Source organism: Girardinichthys multiradiatus, chromosome 24 (assembly GCF_021462225.1).
Source record: "Girardinichthys multiradiatus isolate DD_20200921_A chromosome 24, DD_fGirMul_XY1, whole genome shotgun sequence".
Taxonomy (NCBI): domain Eukaryota; kingdom Metazoa; phylum Chordata; class Actinopteri; order Cyprinodontiformes; family Goodeidae; genus Girardinichthys; species Girardinichthys multiradiatus.
Window position 1 is genome coordinate 3,083,438 of NC_061816.1, and position 27,137 is coordinate 3,110,574.

The following is a 27,137-nucleotide window of genomic DNA, read 5'->3' on the forward strand; positions in this document are numbered from 1 at the left end:
ACAATGGAGAGAAACCTTTTGAATGTGGTAAAAACTTTACCTTTATGCCAAATCTAAGCCAACACACTAGAATTTACGGAAAATAAAAACCTTTTGCTGGGTATGATTGTGGAAAAGATTTATCATATACCGGGGGTGACTGTGGCTGATATGGTAGGAGTTCATCCTGTGAACAGAGGGTTCACAAACTGCTGTGGGCCTCTTCATTTGGTCTGAGCCAGCTTTCTCAGGTGTGGTTGCTGTCGTTGTATGTGTAAAATGTCTTGGTGGACACACACATGTCCTCACAAAAACATGGTTTATGATGTCATCGTGTTAGTGAGTTGGTTGAGGTCAGTGGCTGCAGCTTAAAAAAAAAAACACTCCAATCTGTGCAGTCCAAGCAGGCCTGTAACTTCTGCTTTAATTCCTCTGTCCACTTCTTTATAGTCCTTACCACAGGCTTACACGTTCTTTATTTATGTTGGTTTGTATGAGCTGAAGCAGATGGTGTTCAGAGTGCTGAAGCTGCTCAGGGCACAGGCCAATAGGCATCCTTTAAAACTGTGTAGCAGTGGTCCAGAGTGTTGGCGTCTCTAGTTGGGCTCTCTGTATTTAGGACGTTCATAAGTGAGATTTGTGCTGTTAAAATCTCAGAGAACAACGATGAGGGAGTCTTGGTGTTGGTTCCTCCATGTCTGTTATTAGGTTAGCTAGTTAAGGGCAGCAGATCTGTGGAAATTCCAGTTTCTTGTGCTGAGAAGGAGCCACTCGCTCGTTTAGTTTGCCAGGGAGTAGATATTCGCCAGGTAGATGTACAGGAGCAGAGCTTGCAGTCCTGTCAGAGCTTGACAAGCATACCTGCACATTTTCCCAGTCTACTTTTCCAATAATTCCCACAGAGAGCCTCTGCGTTTCCAACCAGGATCTAAAAAAAAACTCTGGATGGGTGGAAACTGGAGAAAGGCTACTCAGATAGGACTGACTGATTCTTAGGAGTTGCTCTCTGCTGCTGTACTACAGGTACTTCCAACCAAAGTACAATACAAATACAGAAAAACCCCCACAAAGTACAGCAACCGTTATACTGAGACGGCCATCCAAAGCGCCATTTTGGATCAAACTGAATCCACATGTCTCTGGGTTGGGACCTTGTAGTGCTTCAAGCTTGTTCGTCTTTTTTGCTAGAGATCACATGTTCCCCGTTGTGGTCCATTGAAAAAGATAGTTTAAATTCCCCCAACACCTAGTAAACCCCCCATCCCTACCAAACCCTCCACATCATCCACACTGGTTTCTCGTAAGCTGCTTGGGTCGCAATTTGGGTATTTGAGCTTTTGATTTGTCCTTGTAAACAACTGTCACTGCTATTATGATACATTGCATTAAAATCCACAAGAATATTATCTACCAGAAAACAAGGCAAAAAATCCTAAAGAATAAAAAAACTTGTCTTGTAACAAGTTGCTATCTTGTGCCATGCAGTTCTAGAATTTCGCTGAATCATTATAGAGATGAGTTTCATTCTAGAAATCTGTCTATGTTATGGATCGAATTTACATTGTATATTATTGTTTGAAATATGGTTGCCTCTGGCTGCGAATCTCTCACATTGCTGTGCCCCACCCATGGATGAAACGTGGACTTAGACCTTTATTCACTTCTGTTCATCAGAATGGTCCACAAAAGAGGTGGTGTCTGGGCAAAGAAATCTAGTTTAGGATAAAACACCCTAATATTGCTAATTACATGATGTTCAGCTTTTGTCTGTGGTGGTATAAGGCAACCTTGTGATGCTATTGTGAAGGCTAGTCTTATTTGTTCTGTGTTGTTTTAAAGTTGAGATCAACTTTATTTAAATAAGATGTTTTAAACACTGGTGGTTCAGTAATGGGATTTTGATACATTTTATCTGTGTTTTTATCTGTGTTAATCTCTTTGAACTAACCTGCTAAAAATGGGTTTGAATATTGCTTAAAACATGCTAAACGTTGTCTCTTCTAGCGGTTAACATGCTAATACCTCTGCTAATACTACACAGTAGACAGCTTTGTTTACAACAGAGCTTGTTTCATTCACTCTGTACTTGTTAGATAACGTGCCGTCAGAGCTTGTATACATATTAAATACCATTAATACAAATATTAACATATGAATAAAACTGCTATGATTAATGAATGAGCTATCTTCTTTGTGTGACCCGGATGTGGTACCACCACATTTCTCTATTTGTCCATTGGCCGTGCGACCCCTGGCATCTTTAAATAAAGGTTTGAGTCGCCATTTTAAGAGTTAATAACTTAGTTCAACCATGTGCTGATGAGTAATTGCTTAACATCCAAAATGAGTATTGTTTTCTAATTTGGAAATCTTTAAAAAAATTATTTTATTAAAATAATGTTTAATGCCTGATTCACACGGCAGGATTTTCAAATTGTGAGCTGATTTTCAAAACTTGAGACCCCATACGTGACAAAACGTGATAAAGAATGGTAGGTACAACACATTCAGTCCTACAGTGTGTGGTGTCCAGCCACATGGCAAGGATAACACACCACACACAAACCGATTTCCCTCACAAACATTCAGATTTCAGACGGAAAATCTTGCAAACTCTCAAGATGAAACGTGGGTTCATAGTAATTCAATTCTGTGTTTCTGTTACCTGGCTTTCTGATGGGCTACACGTCACATTCAACAGGCTGCGTGCTCGTATGTCCTCAGGGAATACTCCACACGTTAGGAAATCGGACAAGACGATCCAACATGTTGAATATCTCCAATTTGAGTTTGGAGCAGTCCCGACGTCCTTCCAAGCAGACTAGATCACTCTTAACACACCACACACGGCACGATTATCTTATAAGATTATCTTAATAGTAGGGATGGGTACCTTTCACATTTGAACCAATATGGTACAGATACTCGGTACCTGGGAATCAATACCGGTACTCAACGATACCAGTTTTCTGTACTTTTGTGTGTGTGTGGGGGGGGGGGCGCCTTCCTTGGATAATGGTAGGGGAAATACTGCAAGTGCTTCCTCAGATTAAAAGTTTTCCCACCGGTGGTTTTGCACTTTATCACAAATATTGCAGCGAGCGTAATCTGCACCGCATTTAAAAAAAGTGGAGCCATACTTTTGAGCGCTTTCTATCAGCCATGCTTTGTTGACGGTACCGACGGCTACTAACATCATTACACTCTTGTGTGTGCAATGCTGTGTTCATGTCCGACATGGAAAATCACCCACTCTTCCACTCCCTTAGTGTCACAATGATGCGTTTAGACACCGAAACATGGTACCGTTTGATTTTACGTGAATTGGTACTCCGTAGTACCGACGGAATTCTGTCGTTACCTATAAAAGTACCGAATACGGTACCTATTCCTACTTAATAGCCAGCACAACAATCTGGGCATGTTGGAAGGGGAATTTCGGAGGAAAAATCACTCTAAAAATCCTGCTGTGTGAACCAGGCATTCCTTACCTTCTGATTTGTGTTGTGACTGGTTGTTTGAACACATACCAATTGTTGTCTATAATTACTTTTAAAACTAATTTGACCTCATTTCCAGATTCCTCAAAATAAATCTTGGTTCTTAAACATATCAACACTGACCTGTGATATTATTGCATCAATTGTATTGGTCCCCATTTCCCTTGTTATTTCTATATAGTGTCATTAGTTTCTGTATTCATTCATTTTGTGTGGTAGTTTTAGTTGAATGGTTCTAGTCTAGTATTTTGTAAATTTAAATATTTTAACTTGGAGTTTAATTGTTTTTGTTAATAAATTCTTACTTTTTGAAGAGAAGTTGTTGTGAATTGATTCCATATGTGTGCAGAGTTTGTTGTTCAGTAATGCCAGTGCTCAAATCCCTCTTTCATCTATCGTTCTAGTACCACAGTCATATTCAGCTGGTATTCACAGGACAATACTTGATAGACTGAATGGTTATTTAATTACATATTAAATAACCTAAACATATTATTCCACAACAGCATTTATGTTTGCCATGCAGTAATATCAATTAAAAACATTCTGAGGCTCACATTTTCTGTTAACTTTAACTGTAATAATTTACAGTTTACAGACATCCGTGACAAAACAAGGAATAATGCTTCATTCAGTGTAATATTTTATTGGGTTCTAATCCAATCAGGAGCTGTCTCTTCTCTTCTTTTGCCTCAGAAGCAACAAAACACTGAACTCCACTTTGACAAACCTCCTTACAAAACTTAAAGTTGCACCTCTAGATGGAGTTTGTATTAAGTTTATAAAAGTCACAAATGGCAGGTTTTATTGGCACTATTATTGCTTATAGTTTTATTGCTGATAATCACAACATTTGATTCCTTGGAGGAAGACCTCACTCCCACATTCAGCCGCTGAAGGAGACCTCTGCTGACTCTACTGCAGTGGGAGGAGTTACCGCTCAGCGTCGATGGTCCTGTTTTGGTGTTATGATTAGTTTTAAATAACTTGTGCTCACCTTCAGAGCTCTAAATGGTCAGGCTCCAGATTATTTGTGTGATATTGTAACCAAACTGCTGCTCAGAATCTGTTGGTTGTTCCTCGTCCCAGGCTAAAAGCCAAGAGGAACAGGGTCTTTCAGCCAGTGGATACAAAGCTTGGTAATAGTTTGAGACTTTGTTTTATTGATTCTGAGGATTATTTTAGAAACCAGTTGAAAACCTTTCTGGTTTATCAGGGTTTTATGTCATGGTTGTATTGTGAATGTTTTTATCTGGCTTATGGTGATTTGTAATTTAATTTTGCCTGGGTTGTACAGCGTTCTATGACTGTCTGAAATCTGGAGCTGAATACGAAAACTTTACTTAGTTTTCTGGCCGCATGTCGTCCCAACTTGGACCTCCGGCATCTCACTTTTACCCTACCTGCTTCATTTATGACAAACCTCTGTCATGAAGTCATACCTTTTATTAATAACTGCTGACTTCATGTTGATTAGCAGCTGAAAAAATGCACTGTGCATTATTTTTTAGTTTTTAACTTTTTGTCCTATTTTTACTTTAATCATGGTTGTTTTACATTTTTCTTGGCAAATTGATCTCACTTTAAATTGAGTTATTTTAATCTTTCCTGGCTCCTGTATTATTTGGTTTAGTTTTACCGCAGTCTCTTTGTTTTTGTCTTGGTTTTAAAAGGAGCAATAAAAGCAAGGTTGAATTAAACTGAAGATCCCTACATTAAATATAGATGAATGTGTTAAGGAACTTTAGCTGATTTCTTTAACTGTAAGTGATGCAGTTATAATTGAATGCATTGATTTTAATTGAATCAGTGTCAAAATAAAGTGGCTTGTAGACTTCCAATTTTCCATTTAATTACATATTGATTCTTTTAAGTAGATCTTCAGCTGTTAGAAATTTCAGTTTAATTCAGTTTATATAGCGCCAATTCACAAAACATAATATTATATAATAATATAATCCATGCCTTTCTATTCTATCCTTCATAGTTTTGTGAAAGAAACTGTTTTAAGTGTGTTTGGTCTGGATTTAATGCAGCTGTTCAATGTTCAATTTTCCTGATGGAAGTGGGACAACCAGCTTGTAGCATTGGATGGGAGGGCTCTTTTGCGATGCGACTGGCCTTCCTCTGAAATTGTGTAGTATAAACAGAGTCCATGTCGGGCAGACGGCATCCTATAATCCTGGGTGCTGTCCTCACCACCCGTGATACTTCCTTCCTCTCCTGTGCAGTTCCCACACCACACTGTCATGGTGAGACACAGAGTACTTTCCATCGTGGCCCTGTAGACATTTGTAAGCAGCTGAGGAGAGAGAAGAGTCTGTTTTCATTTCCTGATGAAGAAGAGCTGTTGTACCTTCTTCAACAGGCGAGGGGCGTTTCCAGTCCAGGAGAAGTCAGAGGAGATCTACAGGGGTTGGACAATGAAACTGAAGCACCTGGTTTTAGACCACAATAATTTATTAGTATGGTGTAGGGCCTCATTTTACAGCAATACAGAATCACTTCGTCTTGGGAATGACATACACAAGTCCTGCACAGTGGTCAGAGGGATTTTAAGCCATTCTTCTTGCAAAATAGTGGCCAGGTCACTACGTGATACTGGTGGAGGAAAACATTTCCTGACTCGTTCCTCCAAAACACCCCAAAGTGGCTCAATACTATTTAGATCTGGTGACTGTGCAGGCCATGGGAGATGTTCAACTTCACTTTCATGTTCATCAAACCAATCTTTCACCAGTCTTTGCTGTGTGTATTGGTGCATTGTCATCCTGATACACGGCACCGCCTTCAGGATACAATGTTTGGACCATTGGATGCACATGGTCCTCAAGAATGGTTCGGTAGTCGTTGGCAGCGACGCGCCCATCTAGCACAAGTATTGGGCCAAGGGAATGCCATGATATGGCAGCCCAAACCATCACTGATCCACCCCCATGCTTCACTCTGGGCATGCAACAGTCTGGGTGGTACGCTTCTTTGGGCTTCTCCACACCGTAACTCTCCCGGATGTGGGGAAAACAGTAAAGGTGGATTCATCAGAGAACAATACATGTTTCACATTGTCCACAGCCCAAGATTTGCGCTCCTTGCACCATTGAAACCAACGTTTGGCATTGGCATGAGAGACCAAAGGTTTGGCTATAGCAGCGTGTATATTGACCCTGTGGAGCTCCCGACGGACAGTTCTGGTGGAAACAAGAGAGTTGAGGTGCACATTTAATTCTTACTGGTGCAATGTGCAATCAATGAAGACTGGCTACCAGGCTGATCCAATTTAGCCATGAAACCTCCCACACTAAAATGACAGGTGTTTCATTGTCCAACCCCTGTAGATGCTCTTGCACTTCACTTTAAGCTGTCCAGACCCTCCACCACTTCCCACAGCATACATAGAGAAGAGCGTGTTCAGTTGTCCTGGACCTCCTGTAATCCACAGACCACCACTGTTTCAGATGATGGACCTCATTGACCTTACCAAAAAGAAGCTTGTGTAGTACTTTGTTGGGGTAGTTGTGTATTTCTCCAAAACTGTCCAGTAAAATTATGAAATACTTATTCTGGATATAGTATAGATGATCCTTTACTATAATCTAAAGAGATTGTGCTGTCACCTCTCATGGTTTTGGAGAAATAAATTCCTGAAGCATATACTAGATGATCATTTTGAGGTACTTTGACAAGGTATTTATCCAAAACTGCACAGTAAAATATTAAATATTTATTCTTTTATATAAAACATGAATGTGAAAGTTGTAAAAAGGTAATTAATATAAATTTTCTGTGGGTTACTTTCTGTTTTCCTCTTATTTTCTCAACCGTTGCCAGGATCTGATCCTTTCTGCTCCATTACCGTAATGCACCTTGTATGCGCGACGCTGATCTTTAAGAGAGAGCTGGTGTCAGCTCACTTGACCGCAGTTGGAATCCTGGATGTGCTAATATATAACTGAGTGTGTGTGCAAGAACTAGACTGTCAACACAGATAGTCGCCATTGTCCTTGAGGAGAGAGATGGAAGTTTTCTCAATCGGCCGCAAAGTTTTATCTGGGTCACAGCTGTCAGGGGGTGCTGGGAAAGAGCGCCATGTTTACATAACATCCAGGAGATATTTTGTCGACAGCAACTTAGCAGAAGCTACCAAGGCCACGTTGGGGCACCAGATTTAGAAAAACAATAAATGTTCTGGTTCAAGCAGTATTGTGGATTTCCAACCACTTTAAGAGTTTAACTGTTATCTCTCAATTGCGAATCCAAATATCCACATTTCTGGGACTTTATGCAACATTTAGTCAGTTGTAGACGAACTACTTTCAGTGTTTATAAGACGAGATGTTTCAACGCTGTTTATATGCACGAAATAGCGCGTAGATCAGTGTTATTGTTGTAATGCTGCTGTTACAGTTGTTAGCAATACGAACGAAACAAGCAGGAAACTGGAACGCTACAACCCGGAAATGACGTAAGTTCCGACGTCCCAGTTCCGACTTCCGAGGTTCCGCAGCATTTATCCTTTGTTTCCTGTTCGTCAGCAGCCCAGAAGCGGGAGTGTTGATAAAGCTGTAAGAGAGCTGCAGCAGCAGCAGTTGATGAACTCTGGAAAGAAGTCCAGCAGCTTGAGGAACATCTGGTCAAAGAAACTGGAGGGAAGCAGGAGCTCAAACAGCGGCAGGACGCAGCAGAGGAAGAGACACCAGATGATGGATGATGTTTTCCAGCCCAGATTAGGTTTGGATGTTTCCTTCTTCATGCCAACTGTGTGGATGGTAGTTAAAGTTTAGGAGCCGTTTTCAGTCTGCTGGTGGATTATTCCTCTGAATTAGAACTCGTTGTTAGGATAGTTAAACATCAGCAGGAGCTTCTGGAGCCCAGCTCAGAAATATTAGAGTTTGAAACGACAGAGGATCATCTAACTGCGGTGAAGTGAGCCGATATAGGTCAATGGATGTGTGTATATATATGTGTGTGTGTGTGTATATATATATATATACACACACACAGTACAGACCAAAAGTTTGGACACACCTTCTCATTCTTGCCATAATACAAATTCTAACAGTCTATTCAGTAGGACTATCAGCTGTGTACTGTACCTCCTGCACAACACAACTGATGGTCCCAACCCCATTTATAAGGCTTGAAATCCCACTTATTAAACCTGACAGGGCACACCTGTGAAGTGAAAACCATTTCAGGTGACGACCTCTTGAAGCTCATCAACAGAATGCCAAGAGTGTGAAGAGCAGTAATCAAAGCAAAAGGTGGCTACTTTGAAGAACCTAGAATATAAGACATATTTTCAGTTGTTTCACACTTTTTTGTTCAGTATATAATTCCACATGTGTTAATTCATAGTTTAGATGCCTTCAGTGTGAAGCTACAATATTCATAGTCATGAAAATAAAGAAAACTCTTTGAATGAGAAGGTGTCCAAACTTTTGGTCTGTACTGTAGATATATATATATATATATATAAATATATATGTATATATATATATATATATTGGAAACTATGTGGTGTTTTTACATCATTTTGTACAAATATCAGCATCTCATAGAGGAAAATGTATCCATCCTCTTTTTTTTATCATTATTATAGAACCTAAAAATAAAATGGGTTCTTTAAGAATGAAAACACATTTTAACATAGTAGATATTTATCAGAAATTATAGGTTGTCTTTTCAAAAGGTCATATAACATGTGTAGGTTTAAATGAGTATTATTTAACTGGACTGAGGGCTAAAATTTCTCTTTTTATTGTAAAGGTTGTAGACCCTAGTTTAAGGGGATGAATATGAAGTTCAATAAAATAACCAGAAATTGTTCTGTAATCTTCTTGTTGCTGATGTAGAGAAAGCTCCTTCAGTGCATATTAAACTATTGTTTGCATGTCAAATATTTTGAACATAAAGCAACAAGCATGGAGTAACACGTGTTCCCTTCATTGATTAATAACCCTCATTGATATAAAGTGTTAATTGATAATTAAAACTGATCATAAAATAGAAAAGATCTGATGGGTTTTGATGCATTTCCCTCAGAAACTGTCCACTAATGTTGCTTGATGCGTATTTTACACATACCAAGAATTGTTTAGGGAACTAGTTGCTGCAATCCAGTGGTTGATTTATGCTATATTATGTCTCCTTTGTCTTATCCTCATACTAAATATCTAAATGTTGCTATATCAGCTGTCTGTACTATATTCAATGAACAATCTCTAATTCACAAACCATCTGCTTCACAGCAAAACTCAGGCAATTATGTTTTATATAATAGTGATTTAATTCAGGGGTTAAATATGAGATTCTGCACATGACCTAAACTGTCAGTTCTTGAGGTTCAGTTTTCTCTAAACTGCTGATCAGATGTTTTTCTCTAATGTGAATCTTTACCAGCTTAGAAACATGAAGTTAAAGTTGTTCATAATGCATGTAATGTGTTTCAGTGCTGCCAGCAGATGTTAAAGAAGAGGCTCCTGAAGAACAGAGTCCTGATGTGGATCAGCAGGAGCCAGAGCCCCTCCAGATAAAGGAGGAACAGGAGGAACTCTGGACCAGTCAGGAAGGAGAGCAGCTCACTGTGAAGGAGGAGACTGATACCAGGTTTCCATTAACTGCAGCTCCTATCAAGAGTAAGGATTTGTTTGTGTGTGTGTCTCCTGTCTGGCAGCTAACAGTCTGGTGCATCTGGTTGTCTTTTATGATCAAAAGTAGATTAGCTTCACAAAAAGGAGGAAGAAATTAGACTGGCGAAATGTATTTAATGGCCAAAAAAGGGGATTTTGCATATGTCCCCTTTAACACTGCTCTTCCAGTGAGCCTGATCACGGCCCCCTCTTTCTTACACCCTTGATTTGAGGGGCCCAACCCCTTAACTATTTGCATCTGACATGCTGTTGGCACTCCCGGACCCCCTGAGTCAATGAAACCCATGGTTGTAGTCATGCACCTAAGGATGTTGTGTAAGCTGTAGCAGTGAGCGGTGCGGCAGATAAGCAACAAGGGCAGATATATTTAATTAAGGCAGCAAAGAGATAATTAGAAAAAGGCCACAGAATCATACATCCATAAAAATCCCCCTGTTGAGGTGGGAAAAACCCACCTCACATCAATCAATGTGTCTAGTGCATATAGACCTAAGCTAGAATATGGGAGGCAGTTTCTTCCGTCCGTCACATAACTAAGGCCTGCAGCCCTCAGTGTGTGCACCCCCTCTGTTTCCCATGGAACAGACCTATGCTGATGTGTGTCTGAAATTTAAATGATTAAAACATCGCAAATAGAAAATAATGCCCTGTTGAAATTTTTAAAACAACAAAAATAATAATAAGCTAGAAGCACAACAGAAATGAGCAGCACAATGTGTATATTGTAGGCCCTGAGTCGTAAACCCTGTTCAATTATCTATTACAGTCGTCTGGTCCTCCTCCTCAGAGCACAGTATCATAATTTCTCCATCACTTTGGTTTGGTTCCATGAGATCCACATCATCACTTGTGCTTAAATATTAAGTGGACAACATCAGTGTGCTCTGGCACCACATCCCTTTGATATTCTGGTAATCTCAAACCTCTGGTATCACTGGGACCAATCACACGATCGTTACACCTGAGGATGAGAGCTCGAATACACGTTGCACAACAGCAAACACAAGCTGCGATCACCACAACAGTCAATGAAGTGAATATACTCACCAGTAGGTTTTCCCATTTTCTAAACCACGTCTCAAACATGTTTGTGAATTGTTAATTGATTCCTGAGTACGATTTTAATTCAATGGACAGTGATTGCAAGTCATTTAGGGCCTTCATTAGAGATCCATCTGTAATTTTTGGGAGTAAAAGAACAACAAACCTCTCCAAAAACACCACACAACCTTCCTTCTTTTGCTAGGATCATATCCAAAGCTATTCTAATTTGACAAAAAATAATTTCAACATCCTGTTCACACAGCCTTCAGCTGTCTCTCCTGTTTTGCCGTGGTGTCATTTAAAAGATTAGAATCGGTTCTAAGAGGAAGCAGTTTGTATTCTAGCAGACGGTACAGCTTTCCTATCTACTCAATAGCAATTATTATTAATTATTAAAGCAATTATTCCCCATAAATCAGTTCTGTTCAGCAACAAGTAAAAGTTCAAGGTCTTGAATCAAGTTAATTTACAATCTAAGTTGTAAACAACATCATCCATAAATAAATAACTCAGAAGCAAATAGGAAGTTATAATTTCTATTCATGAGGTTGTTCAAATTGATTAAATAGTTAAACACTCCTTTAATCCTTTTATACAAATTATTTCACAATTTCCCACATTCACAGAAGTAAACATTTGTTTGTTCATTATTCAATTTTACTTTAGAAATCCTTCTCCCCCGTTATTTTTGATTTTGTGACCTTATTTCAAATTTACCAGGACATACTCCTTCAAGCTTTAACCCGACAAATATAATTTTTATTGTTTATTTCTTTATCACGTTCCCTCTGTTGAAGTAACCCAGCCCACTCAAAATGTATGAAACAGGTTCCACATAATTGTATTTTGTTAGTTGAAATTAAAAAGATGAGTTAATCTTACCTTTTGACGTTATGTTTACTGGAATAAATTAATTTAGTTTCACAAGCACATTTATGATGTATTGGCTGGAAATGAAATGTTAAGTCAAAAGATATCCAATTGAACCTATTCATATGTTCTTCCTTTGGTGCTTTCTGATTTCTCTGAGGTTTCTTTCGGAGGACTGCTCTCCTTTCCTGCAATATGATCTGCTTACCTTAGTTTTGTCCTCATCCACAGTTCTGTTTGTTTCTCCTGTTGGTTCTTTGGTTAGGGCCTCCTGTGTTTTATGAGACAAATCTTCACAGCAGATTAAAATCTTTGAACATGTCAGTTGCTCTCTCTGTGAATCCAGAGTGGGTTCACACCCCGACTGAAGAGAGGAGGTGAAAGGTCAGGGCATGGTTCCTCCATTCATCAGCTGATGGGGAGTTAAACCTATGAGCTCAGTGGGTGATGATCTTATGGAAAACATCACCAACGGCAGCACATCTTCAGCACACTTTATTTTTGTATTACATTAGCCGATCGTTTTTTGATTGTGTGATTATCTCTCTCAGCCGACCTGGTGAAAGTATCAAGCACATCTCTACATCCTTTCACTCTGTTGTCAGTACCCATAAAATTAATAACAATTTCCTTTAGGGCTTGTTGGGAAACAGGAAATGCTCCAATACCTGTTTTCATGAGAATCTCATATGTAGATAATGTAATAGAGTCATCTTCTCATCTTATATTGTAACCCAGTTAGTTGCTAATTTATTGTCCGTTAACTAGTAGCCAATGTTAGATATGTTCAAACCGTTATTTTCCATGATAATTTTTGAAATCATCCCCAGAACAAAGTATTCACATCATTTACCATGAAGGTGTGTAGTGTTTTGGACAACCTACTTTTCAAACGCATTGATAATTTGATTATACAGGGGTTGGATAATGAAACTGAAACACCTATCATTTTAGTGTGGGAGGTTTCATGGCTAAATTGGACCAGCCTGGTAGCCAGTCTTCATTGATTGCACATTGCACCAGTAAGAGCAGAGTGTGAAGGTTCAATTAGCAGGGTAAGAGCTCAGTTTTGCTCAAAATATTGAAATGCACACATTATGGGTGACATACCAGAGTTCAAAAGAGGACAAATTGTCGGTGCATGTCTTGCTGGCGCATCTGTGACCAAGACAGCAAGTCTTTGTGATGTATCAAGAGCCACGGTATCCAGGGTATTGTCAGCATACCACCAAGAAGGATGAACCACATCCAACAGGATTAACTGTGGATGCAAGAGGAAGCTGTCTGAAAGGGATGTTCGGGTGCTAACCCGGATTGTATCCAAAAGACATAAAACCACGGCTGCCCAAATCACGGCAGAATTAAATGTGCACCTCAACTCTCCTGTTTCCACCAGAACTGTCCGTCAGGAGCTCCACAGGGTCAATATACACGGCTGGGCTGCTATAGCCAAACCTTTGGTCACTCATGCCAATGCCAAACGTCGGTTTCAATGGTGCAAGGAGCGCAAATCTTGGGCTGTGGACAATGTGAAACATGTATTGTTCTCTGATGAATCCACCTTTACTGTTTTCCCCACATGCGGGAGAGTTACGGTGTGGAGAAGCCCAAAGAAGCGTACCACCCAGACTGTTGCATGCCCAGAGTGAAGCATGGGGGTGGATCAGTGATGGTTTGGGCTGCCATATCATGGCATTCCCTTGGCCCAATACTTGTGCTAGATGGGCGCGTCGCTGCCAACGACTACCGAACCATTCTTGAGGACCATGTGCATCCAATGGTTCAAACATTGTATCCTGAAGGTGGTGCTGTGTATCAGGATGACAATGCACCAATACACACAGCAAGACTGGTGAAAGATTGGTTTGATGAACATGAAAGTGAAGTTGAACATCTCCCATGGCCTGCACAGTCACCAGATCTAAATATTATTGAGCCACTTTGGGGTGTTTTGGAGGAGCGAGTCAGGAAACGTTTTCCTCCACCAGTATCACGTAGTGACCTGGCCACTATCCTGCAAGAAGAATGGCTTAAAATCCCTCTGACCACTGTGCAGGACTTGTATATGTCATTCCCAAGACGAATTGACGCTGTATTGGCCGCAAAAGGAGGCCCTACACCATACTTATAAATTATTGTGGTCTAAAACCAGGTGTTTCAGTTTCATTGTCCAACCTCTGTATCTACCTAAATTAGACCTTTAAGGTCCTTCCCCGTAACCTCCACCCCCAATAGTAGATACAAGTAATTTGCATATTCTGTACAAACTTAATCATACCATTATTTAGTTATTCATTCCTGTTAAACATTTGATCACAATAAACAGTCCTTTTTTCCCCAATATATCCATTTACATTTTTCCATCCTATGATTATTATTATTTATTTTGTTTTCTCTGAAGTGTAAAGGTTAGTCAGACAAACCTTGAAACAGATATTTAGTGTTGGGATTATGAATCTGAGAATATTATTTAATATTAATAATTTTATATTTTATCAAATAATATTTCGGTCTGTTAAGGGTTGTCCTGTGAATACCAGCCCAGTAAGGCGATGGTATTAGGACAAAATAGAAAGGTGTGAGACGAGCTCTGACATTATTGAACAGCATGAACTCTGCACACACATGGAATGAATTCACACAATTTCTTAAAATACAATAATTTATTAACAAAAATAAGTCAACTTAAAGTCAAACATATTTCAATCAACAAACTCTTTGCTATACTAAAACAATCCAACTAAACTACCAAGCAGAATTAAAGAATAACGAAGACTAATGGACTATGTACAATATAAACAAGTTGATTAAAGATGATTGGAAACCATGACCAAAGGAGTGATGCAACATTATCATGCAATGTTTATGTTTGAGAACCAAGGATTATCTTGAAGAATCTGGAAGTGAAGTTAAATTAGTCTTGGAACCAACTTAGGCAATAATCAGCAAATGTTTAGACAACCATTCACAATGCAAGATCAGATAAAATTTTATTTTAATAAAATAATGTTTTAAATAATGATCTGCTGAATAAAACCAACCTTCTTGATGACCAATTCTCAACAGTGTCTAATTAGCTGCCTTTTATTTATTAAAATAATATTTAAGGGAATTAAGGGAATGATAAAACATTTAAGGACGTATTTTAGAATAGAGCCAAATCTTTCTGGAGAAATGGGGCTTAATGGTGTTTACTTAGTTATCAAATTTTGTAAAATAATGTTAGGGACACATTATTTACTAGATTGAAAACTAAACCTTTCTGGGTAAATGTTATTTAGCAGCAGGCACATGTCCTTAGCTGTTAGCAGTTAAGCTAACAAAGGAGGCTGATAGCTTAGCACCAGAATCAAACACACACCTTTAAAAATACCGTTAATAAAAGGGTTAAAATGCATAAGCCCGTTATGATCAATCTTATGTGTTTAAAATCACCCTTTAAATAAAGTTTGTCTTAATTTTAAAAACACACAAAGAACACAACCTGAGCACCTGTGCTGCAAATATTCTGCTAGCACCAAGATAGCTGAGTTCAACACACACAAAACCAAACTTCATAAAATGAAAAACGTTTATATCATTTCAATCTAAATCACTTCTATATTATTCAACCCAAACACTTAACTTCATGAACTGTGGTGAGGAACGTTATCCAAGGCAGAGAAGTTTGAAGAAACGTCCACAGTCCTTAAACAGTTAGCTACAGCTAACCTCCTTAGCTGTGGGGAGTGGCGGCTGTTCTGTCGGCCGGTCTGTGCTGTGAACAAACGGTTAGCTTCTAGCTAACCTCCGTGGCTGTTATTAATGCGTACGCAACAATTATTCTGAACCATTTCTTTGCCTCCAAGAATTACAAAAACAGCTCACTCAGAACTAACAGCACAGCTAGAGTGTTTTTACAGGAAAAACACTGGAGATTTTTAATAGGAATCTCCCTACCTTTTGCGACCGCTGCTGTGATGCGTTGTCCTTCCGTGGCAACCCTATCCAAAAGTGGTTTCCGCTTCCGGGGTGCGGGCGGAAACCATTTGTCCGAGCTGCCGCACCCTGTTGGCGGTCAGACGCCTCGGAGCTCCTCCGGTCCTTGGTCTCGAGAAGCAATCACACACTCTATCTAAAGGCTCTTAAATGAACGACTCAAACAGTTTCTAACTTTTAGCTCCTTTAATCTAAATTAAGGCATAGGAATGATTACAGAGATCAGCGCTGAGGCTCCCGTCTCGGACCGTCGCCGTCTGTTAGAGGATGACGAAGAGCCCTGATAGAAGGTCACATGTAGTTTTATATCTGGCACTCCAATGCAATGGATGTGCACTCCCTCAGTGATTATTAGTAGACTATGTGTCACCATTGTGGTGTCTATCTGGTAGGTTGTCTAGTAGCGGGTGTCCATACTTAATCTAAGTGTGCTGTAGTTTTCTAATCAACCCAGTTATACCAGCTGCTCCACTATCAACCCCAGTGCCCCAGCCTCAGGTCACTTATGACGAACCATGGGCCATTTATCCTTGTACTATGTGTCGATGAGCATTCTTATCCTTTTGTAACAAAAGGGAAACATTAGAACTTATACTTTATTTCACTACGGTATAAATGGGAAAAACATTTATACTGTAGTGCATATTAATAAAGGTTATTCCTAACATAACCTAGAGCAATACTTTTTTGCAAAGGAAACCGGAGAGTTAAACTTAAATATTTTACTCACCACGTGTCCTGGAGCACAGTTTTTATTTTCCAAAAACTGTTGCAGAATTCTAGTAAAAATCGCAAAAGACAAACATTAAAGTCCAGGCTGCAGCGTGCTGTCCATTCATCTGGTCTGGATTCAGCCGACAGTGGAGATTAAGCAAATTTTATTGACGGGATCCATCCTTCCCATGACATGTATGTGTTTATGAAATATTACTTGTCTATGAGCAAGAGGAAAATATACAATTAAAATAATTTCACTGTGTTACGCATCATTATTATATTATGCGCGTTATGGACACATCTGTCACAGTGTAATGTTTTCTGTGTGCAGTATTGATGATGAGGAGGAGGAAGAAGAGACCTTCTGCTCCCTTGAGGCACCCAGTGTTCTGGAGAGAGGCAGAGGAAGAGGAAGGAGTCAGTCTTTAGATGATAGGAGCTGCAGCAGTCGTTCCACTGGCAACAAGTCATTTGAACAGGACCTGCCACAAGGCCTTTCACAGCTCCACTGGTCAAATTGAAAGCTAATGTTTGACTGTGCCTGTGATTGCAATAGTGTAAATAGTTTATTGTTCTAATGTTGTCTTTTTGCATTCAGCTTTTATGTATCTTGATAAAAAATATAATTTGAATTTGTGTTCATCTGTTCTAAAGTTTAAACACAGTCATAGGCGGAAATCCTGGGGGGGACAGAGGGGATGTGGTTTGGTCCACAAGCTGTTTCCAATGGGAGGGGTACCGGCTGCTACTCTCGGCAGCTCCGTTTTCAGAGTGGGTCAGACACACTTAATGAGGAAACTGCAGCAATGCGTATGAGCCAGTGAGTCATTTATCCCTTTACTTGTTCACCAAGGTTCAAGGTTATAACATAAAAAGTGATATTTCTCCTGTCTTTGGGGCTAACAATCCATCCTCAGCCATGTGAAAAGAGTCACTGGGGTCCAGTAGCAAGGCATAGTTCAACAGTTCATTTTGGTTCAGAGGTTAGTGTTTGGACAGGAGTGAGGCAGGCTTGGGCAGAGACTAACACTAATAAAATGTTTTAAAGAGACAAAAAACAAAAAAACAAAAACAAAAGTCATGTAATAATTTTCACACCATAATAATACTGCTTTTAAACCTTAATTCCTGAAGTTCAAAACCATAAAAGGAAAAGATTAAAACAGAACATAGGGTGTTGGAAATTATTTACCATCTTCATACCTTGTTTGATAGATTTTACAGGGTTGATTCTGGACTGCAACGGCTTACCAGGTCTTTTAGGAACGCCGTTACCTTAGTTATAACACACCTGCAGATCATCTCAAACTCCTCCTTTGTGATGACATCTTTGGAGTGGCTCCACTCTTTACCACCAACCTTACAGTTCGATGTTGCACTGTGAAAATGTTTGTCTTTTAACTGGTGGTTTGGGTTGTGGCTGACGCCAGTTACCACCCCCCTGGTTCTGTTGCATCACTTGGGAAGTTACTTTGCACCTCTTCTTAGGCCTGTTCTCAGTTTGAATGTTTAACACTCTAACTTTACCTTTTCCTGCTCTGTCTGAACTGACACGTGTTTCCCACACAAGCTGAGCATATCTACGAGTCTCCTGCATAGAGAGATTCTCGGTTATGCAATGCATGGTCACTTCATACTGCATGCTAACGTGGAGGTTGTGAAGAAACAAAGACTTAAAAGTGTGGTCTTCTTCAAGACCTGGAGCATAACATCCCTGAAAATAAGCATTCTTCAAACGGTGGAAATATTCTCTGGGAGGTTCGAACTGTTTTTGCAAAACTGTCAAAGCATTAGTAGTGGCAGCGGCTCCATCTCTGTAAACATAGTACTCTTCTGTAAGAGCCTGGCAGACAGCTGGATAGCTGTCACAAATTTCTGGAGGAAGCGTTTTTATGAACACATGAACACTCTTAGCTGTTGTTTTCCAAATAAGCCTCAGCTTCTCACGATCAGAAGGAAAACACAAGTCAAGAAGACAATGTTCAACCTCAAACAGGTAAGCATCAATATTTGACTCCTGGCTACCTGGATCAAAAACTTCTATGTCCTTAGCAAGGGATTCAAGCTGTTTGAAATGGACACCATGCTCCCAAGATGGACTACGTCCATCTGAGAACTCACGTTGGTTAGGTTCATGAAATCGTGGAAGATCATGATAAAACCTCTGGGGGAGAAAACAAGTATTCTCATGATTTAAATGAGAGCTTTCTAATGAATGGACTCGTGCAAGTGGTGGTGGGTCAGGTTGGGTTGAGTCACCTGAGAGCCATGTGCGTCTCTCCTGGCCCCTAGGGGTCGACACGGAGTCAGAAAGGAGAGGCGTGCCGATCAGGCTGGAAGGGTGCTTCTCCCACTGAATTGGGCCACTTGTGCACGCTGAGTCATCTTGGTGGTAGTTCACTGCAATGGGATTTGAAAGGAAACCACTGGAGACCATCTGACTTCCAACACTTCTGTTAAGGTCTGTGGAAGTAAGTTGAACACTTTGACTAGATTTAGGAAGGGGAGACTCTGACCTAGGTGCTGGATGCCTGCTGTCTGAGTCTGCCCCCTGCCGTGACTGCTGCAGCTGCTGTGAGTGAAAATGTAAATTGGGTGGGGCTCTGTCCCCCCCTTTGGGATGAAGTTTTCTTCAGCTCATCTGCCCTCAGGTCCACTAACTTTGCTTCAGCTTTCTCCATCCTCTCCTCAACGTTTGAGAGCTCAAGCTTTGCAGCATTCTCTCTTTGAAGGGTCATCTGGTGGTCAGTCTGTAACTGAGAATATCTTTTAGCTTCCAGTTGTGATTTCTGCTGATACAACAAGGTAAGCTGACAAAGAACGTCTGGAATCAGAATCGCTCTAGTTGGATTTTCAAGTAGGCCAAGTAATTCTTGAATCTTTTTATCACATGCAGCAAGGTCAAACTGATTTAAAGCATCCCGCTCATCTGGAGACAAACGGATGAGATCAGCAACCACCACTTTCTGCATCTCCACGTCTGCTGAATTAATAATGGAGTGTGATTCCATCATTCTGGCAGACACTGCAAAACAACAACAAAGTTATGAGAATGTTGCTAAAAGCAACAACATCTAACAAATGTATGTCCAGCTATATATGTATATCTGACTATACATATATTGGAAACATTTTATTGTAAAATGGGTGCACCAGTTGATCATTCAACCTGTGACTTATGACAACACTATGCTCCAAGTGTTACAATGCTACTCCTTTCTCTAAGGATATTTTGTGATTTTGGAGTTAATTTTTCACATTTCTTTGGGAGAACTAGTGATTAGACACTACTCTTAACCTTTAAGGGAATTTTGTTTAAAATGCAAAGGAAAAAGAAAATTGCTACACCTCCTAAGTGTAATAACTGCAATTTGACTTTTGATTCACCCCCCTTTATGGCAGGCAGGGTGATTAGATTAAATTTTGGATTTAATCTGGCAAAAATCCTGTTCTTTCAAACCATAAAACAAACTATAAAGTTCCTGAATGGATACATGCGTCAAAATTAGGTCAGATACTAAACTAACTGCAAAGTTAATTTAGTTTCAAATTTTGGTTTTACACAAAACACAGCCTCTGGATACAGATGTGCAGCAACTGTGTGGACAATGAGGTTAACTGAAGTTAAACCAAGTCTCAAGTTATTGCTTACACAGAAAAAACCAGACTGAGTCAGAACATCTAAAATTTTGCTTATGTAGCAGAGTTGATTGTTACTAGCACGGAGATATTGGAGTTATTAATTTTGAAGAAAGTCTAAATTTGTGAACTCCTGGAGTGTCACGAGTTATAATGTTCTCTTAAAAATAATCAGTGACATCTGATGTTAGAACTCTGATGTTTTGAGTCCTATTGTGACCAGTGACAGCTTGTTTTAAGGTACAAGGTACATCAATAATGTGCAGTTGTGGTTTATTCATTCACATTTATGTACAGTGCAAGCTGTTCATAATAATGCCCACCCAGGGACGCCACTATGTTGTAATTATGAATCTGAAAATATTATTTGATAAAATATTAAAATATTAATATTAAATATTAAATAATATTCTCAGATTCATAATTACAACAAAGATTTCAAATTACACACTGAACAATGAACAATAACATGGTGAGAACTAACACTATATCCCTTTCTATATCCCCATTCCTCCCACTTCTGAACTTGCCGAGCACACACATTACACATCACAGTTATAAAATACAACAAAGAAATATACATGGTATACACACTATAATCAAACCCTTGGGTCAACCAATTTATTCATCGTTGGGAGGGCGGCTGTGGTTTTGAAGTGCTGGATGAGGGGATTCCACAGCTGAAAAAACTTTTCTGTTAATCCCCTTAATGCGAATTTGATCTTTTCCAGTCTTAAGAATGACATTACATCATATAACCAAGATGCTGGGGATGGTGATGCACTACTCTTCCATATTAATAGTATCTTTCGCTGCACAATAAGGGAAGTAAATAGTAGGACATGCTTTTGTTCTGTGGACCTTTTCAGCGCAAGCTTGTGTACACCAAATATAGCCACAACTGGGCAATGGTCGATATCTTGTCCCAATAAGTCTGACATAGTCTTAAAATAGCATGTTCAATAGTTCTTAAGTCTTTGGCATCCCAGAACATATATGTGTGATTTCAAGAAGGTTGTGAGCACCTCTCACATACATCACTGATATTTGGATATATCTTTGCAAGTTTAGTTTTGCTATGGGGTGCTATATGAACAACTTTAAATTGTATCAGTTGGAATTTTACACAGGATGCACAGGATTTTACTCCATTAAGTGCAGCATACTGCCAGTCTTCACGTAGAGGAATACCCAATTCTGACTCCCAGTCTGCTTTGATCTTAACTAAGGCAGGTGGAAAGTCTGGCACCAATAAGTCGTACAGAAAGGAAATGTGACGTTTAGGCCTTTTGGTAAGTGGGTGAAGGAGATCACTACCAGAGGGGGAGGGAGAAGTAGGAAATGCTGCTGTGTTTAACTCCAAAAAATGGCGAATTTGAAAATATCTAAATAAGTCATCTGGCTGAAGGTTGAATTTGAGACAGAGTTTCTCAAAACTTTAAAAGATCCCCTCTGTGTAAAGTTTCCCAATCGTCCCTAGACCTTGACGCTACCAAATGGTGAACTTTGCATCTTTGTGGGCTGGTTTGAATAGCATATTATTACATAGAGGAGTGTTGAGAGGAAGTGATGTCCAGTTAAGATATTTAATCTGTTGCCATATTTTCAAAGAGGCTATAACAACAGGATTGTCTGTAAATGTCTTTGGTTTCAACTTCCCAGGATAACATACTAAGGCCTTTAGCGAGTAGTGCCAAGAGCTTGACTCCATCTGACACTATTGTGTTTTAGGGTAGAAAGCCCAATACACAATCTTGTGCATGTTGCATGCCCAGTAATAGTGCTGTAAATCAGTCAATCCCAGTCCCCCCTCCACTCTTGGTCTCTGCAGTAAGGATATTTGGAGACTGGGAGGCTTATTCCCCCAAATGAATGATGAGTGTCGCATTGACATTAATAAAAAAAGATTTGGGCAAAAATAGCGGGAGACATTGAAACAAATATAGAAAACGTAGTACTATTCTCATCTTTATGCATTGTATCCTCCCTGCCAGTGTGATATGAAGTTTACCCCACTTTTGTAAATCCTCTTTGATCTTGTCTAGGAGCAGGGCAAAGTTATTGTCAAAGAGAGAGGTTATTGTCTGTGAAATGTTTATACCTAAATACTTAAAGTTGTCCAGGGTGACATTGAAGGGCCAGTTGGAGGGCAACATCAATTTTGCTGTTGTAGTCACTTTTGCTATATTAAGTTTATACCCAGTGAAACGTCCAAAGTTTTCGAGTTTATGTAACACCAGAGGGATAGTTCTGACCGGGTCTGAAAAATAATGCAAGAGATCATCTGCGTATAGGGAAACTTTATGCTCAACCCCTGCCCTCCTAATGCCCGAAATTATAAAGTCAGTTTTCAGCGCTATTAAAAGCGGTTCCATAGCCAGTGCAAAAAGGAGTGGTGACAACGGACATCCTTGATGAGTACCTCGTAACAGAGGAAAAAAAGGAGATCTTAGGGAGTTAGTGCATATGCACGCCTCTATAGAAATGTAGAGAAGCTGAATCCAAGAAATGAAGTTATTGTTAAAGGCAAATTTATTAAGGGTTGAAAATAAATAAGGCCACTCCACTCGATCAAAAGCCTTTTTGGCATCCAAAGAGACAACAGCTTCTCGAATTGACGGTGTGCCCAAGGAAAGCACCACGTTAAGAAGGCGACGCACGTTTGTGAAACAATGTTGTTTTTTATGAAACCCGTTTGATCTTCTGAGATCACATTAAGCATTACGGTTTCAAGTCGAGTTGCTAGAATTTTGGATAGTATTTTCATGTCCACATTCAGGAGCGAGATAGGCCGATAAGATGAGCAGAGATGTGGTTCTTTTCCCTGTTTGGGTATTAGTTAGATAGCCGCTTGTCTGAGAGTAGGAGGTAAAATGCCTCGTTGAAAGGTATTATTGTACATCTTAAGTAATAGGGGGGCAAGTTTTAAAGAAGAAGTTTTGTAAAACTCGACCAGGAAACCATCAGGTCCCGGCAATTTTCCGTTGTTCATTGACTAGATCACCTTGTATACTTCATTCAAACTTAAACGCGCATCTAGGCCTGCTTTCTCCTGATCTGACAACCTGGGCATTTCTATATCGGAACAAAATTGTTGCATTGGTAAGTCCTCCAAAGGAGCTTCTGACTTGTACAATTGTGGAAAAAAAAGCCATAAAAACATCACTTATTTCTCCAGGGTCAGATACCATCCGTCCCATTGGGAAATTGTCTGTGCAGCCCTCCTGCCCTTCAAATAGTTTGCTGGTAAACGACCTGCTTTCTCGCCGTGTTCATATAGGGTACCTCTAGCTTTAAGTAACATTTGCTCTGCTTCCACTGTTGAGATCAGGTGAAATTCTGTTTGTCAATTTTCTGTTTGTAGAGTTCTGGAGTAGGAAATTTAGCGTATTGACCATCAAGATCAATAATGTGTTGCAATGTGTTTTTTGATATTGGTTGTTTTCTTTAAATATGCAGAGAACGAGATTATCCCCCCTCTAAGGACAGCCTTCAACTTTTCCTAGAGCAAGCATAGGTTTGTCTCATTTATCTGATTAGTCTCAAGGAAGCAGTCGATTGATTCATACGTGTAATAAAGTTGCCATCCGATAATAGCGCCAGGTCGAACCTCCAGAAACGAAAATCTCTAGGTTGTGAAGGAAAAAGCATATCTGATTTCAAAGGGGAGTGGTCTGATATTACTCTTGCCTGGTAGTCGACTGAATTCACTTCAGGAAGTAGAGTGTTATCAATTATGAAACTATGAATTCGTGAATGTGTTTTGTGAACATGGGAGTAAAAATAAAACTGTTTATCTGTCCTGTGCAAATTACGCCACACATCTGTTAAACCATATTGGGACATGAATTGTTAAAGAGCCTGTGCCATCTTAGAAGGTTTGGGATCTTTTGGGTTGGGTTTGTCAAGGATGGGGTTAAGAACCATATTAATATTGCCACCTAATATCAGACAATTGGAGTCTAATTTTGGTAATGAAGAAACTAGTTTTTTGATGAAATCCTCATCATTGTGATTAGGTCCATATAAACTCACCAGTGTGACAGGTTGCCTGCAGAGGCTGCCAACTACAATAACATATCTGCCATTATTGTCAAGGATAGTTTCAAACACCTCAAATGGAGTATTTCTACCAATTAATATGGCTGCCCCGCTTGTTTTTGTATTAAATCAAGAGTGAAAAATTTGGTTTATTCAAGATCAACCCAAATGTTGGTCCCTAGTGCGTAGGTGCGTTTTATGCAGGAAAAGTATATCAGCTTTTAGTTCTTTAATATGAGAAAGAACTCTTGCTCTCTTTGTAGCTCCATTAATCCCCGCTACAATCCAAGAAACAATCCGAATTGACCTCCCCATGTCCTCTATTCTGTTATAACCTGTCATAACTAGTCGGTAGAGTTTTCACCTGCGTAACCATGTAAGAAAAACATCGAACCGAGATGGGAGTAAATCATAACAAAAAAGTGATAAAAAATAAAATGCGCACAGTCCCCAATGCCCTCCCCTTATTTCCCCTCCCCTAGTCAAAACAATCAGGGTTTCCACACATGTGGCCTCCTGGAAGACTGACCTAAAATAGCCAACTGCTTTCATCCGCCTTCACCCCCGAAGCACCCAGAATACCCACGGACACTCACCATTCCAACACAACCCCAGCTCTTTGCTGTAGGGGCTAAAGAAAGAGGAAAAACAAACATTGAGCATATCCCGTATATTCCTTCCTTCTCTTTCCTCTTTTTCCCTTTATTTTTTCCCTTTTCCTCTCTTGTCTACTTGCTAACTAAATCCAAAGTTATAAAGAAAGGTTCCTCGTAATCAGCGGTGTTGAAGCAGCACATATTGGAATACATTCTTTCAATACGGAGTTAAGTTACCTCAGTCAGCCGAAAAAGGTTAATTGAAGAAGCTCTCTGCAACATCCACACATTCGAATCTTTAGTCCTTTTTCTGATGTATGAGACAGAGCACAGCGGGAAACCGGAGGAAGAACCTGACATCCTTGGTAAAAGGTTTAGCCTTGATTGGGTTAAAGGCTGCTTGCTTCTTAGCAAGAGCAGAGCTGATGTCTGGAAAAATAAAGATCCGGTGGCCTTCATATAACAACTATTGATGGAGGACCTGCTGAATTGATTAAATTGATGGTTGTGGTTGGTTTTTCCTCAGAACGTCATCTGCAGCAGTGAATTGTGGGTAATATACTTCGGCGAAGTCCGCTTAGATGCATGCTTAGCCAAAGTGTGGATTGAGGGCACAAAGGGGGCGGGGCTAAGAACCCCTCTGGAGAATTGGGACACACTACGCACTCAAACCCATCAACTGGAACACAAGGGTGGACATGCGAGTATTGGGACAGGGCCAGAGACGCCAGAAGAAGAAGACAGAGCTCTGTCTGTGCTGTTGCTGTTTATTAGCTCGATTGTGATTCTTCTGCTTCCTTTCCTAATCTTAGTCCTGGTTTTCAGTTTAAATAGTTACACTCTTTATTTGTTGTGTACTATCAAAAGAGGCTGCAAGACTGGGTGGACAAATGAAATATGGCAAATAAAAAGCAGTGATATTAATAAATGGTTGCTCAAAAATAGCCACCCTTCCCTTACTACTGTTTTTCAGAGAACGAGCTAAACGGTTCATTCACTGTCTGGTTTGCTATGTAATGCGCCATGTGTTCACTGTTTGTTGCTTTTAAAATTCCACGTAATGTACAACATCATTTTAATATTTGAAGCCATTATATGACGGCGTCTTTAGTTGAACTTACAAAGAAAATCTGTAAATAAAAACGTCACCTATGGTTATGTGATACCACCTGTGATAGTGTGTTTGGCTTGGTTGCTCTGTTAAACATATTTAATATACTATGTCCAAAACAAACGTTCACAGAGTAGCTTTCTTCACATGACTGTTTCAGTGCACTTAACCGAGCAGTACATCATTTTATACGGGACATGAGGTCATGTAAACTTCACTGAAACCAAGGGAATATTCTGTAGCTATTCTACTCACTTACCTTTTTCATATAATTGGTCAGCAATTATACGCAATGTGTGTCAAATGCTTAGTGCATATAAGAAAAAAATGGCTTTGTTAAACACAGTAGTTTTTTATTTTTCATCAATTACTCCAAACAGAAGTTATTTTTCTCTTAAATAGACGCTATTTTTAATCAATAGCTCCAAACCAAAGATTCCTTCTTTTTCTTTTAAGTAAATGCGACACAGAGCCAAATAAAAGCGCTATTTTTATTAATCGCTCCAAACAACAGAAGTCCTTTTTTTTTTTTTTTTTTTTTTACTGCTGTTAGATGTTTCCCTCCCTACAGATGGCTGTTTCTTCCTGAAAGTGTCCCATCCAGGCGTTATGGTGCCGCTCTAGCTCAGCGTTGTCCGTGTCAGTCATATCAGCCCTTTTTCTTTTCCCTTGGAAAAGTGATAAAATAAATAAATGTTATAATCGTAAAACATACAGTATTGTAAACAGACAGATTTAACCGGACTATGCTCACCTGAACGGACCGGCGTTGCTGGCTGGAAGGCAGCGGTGTACTGTGTGTCCGGGTGCTGGGGAGATTGTGCCACAAAGAAGCTGGTGGCTCATCGGTCTCGATCCGCCTAGTTTTCCACATCAACATGTGAGACGACGGATCCTTAGAACACACAGACCAGTTGAATACAGTGTCCAAATTATACAGAAACGTACAACACAGCAAAACAGCTGCTAAGCCAGCTAGCTCTTTAGCCATCTCAAGCTAGCGGGGATTCAC

The 27,137-nt window shown here is 39.7% G+C and overlaps 2 protein-coding genes across 3 annotated transcripts in view; both read left to right on the forward strand.

The window, feature by feature from the left end:
- LOC124861420 (zinc finger protein 260-like) overlaps nt 1-27,137 on the forward strand; it is a 680,754-nt gene that overhangs the window by 366,648 nt on the left and 286,969 nt on the right. The window lies entirely within an intron of this gene.
- LOC124861149 (golgin subfamily A member 6-like protein 7) overlaps nt 1-27,137 on the forward strand; it is an 85,772-nt gene that overhangs the window by 1,968 nt on the left and 56,667 nt on the right. Inside the window, exons 2-3 of the mRNA XM_047354671.1 lie at nt 7,961-8,207; nt 9,929-10,114. Coding sequence (XP_047210627.1) covers nt 7,961-8,207; nt 9,929-10,114 — 433 coding nt within the window. The remainder of the gene's footprint in view (nt 1-7,960; nt 8,208-9,928; nt 10,115-27,137) is intronic.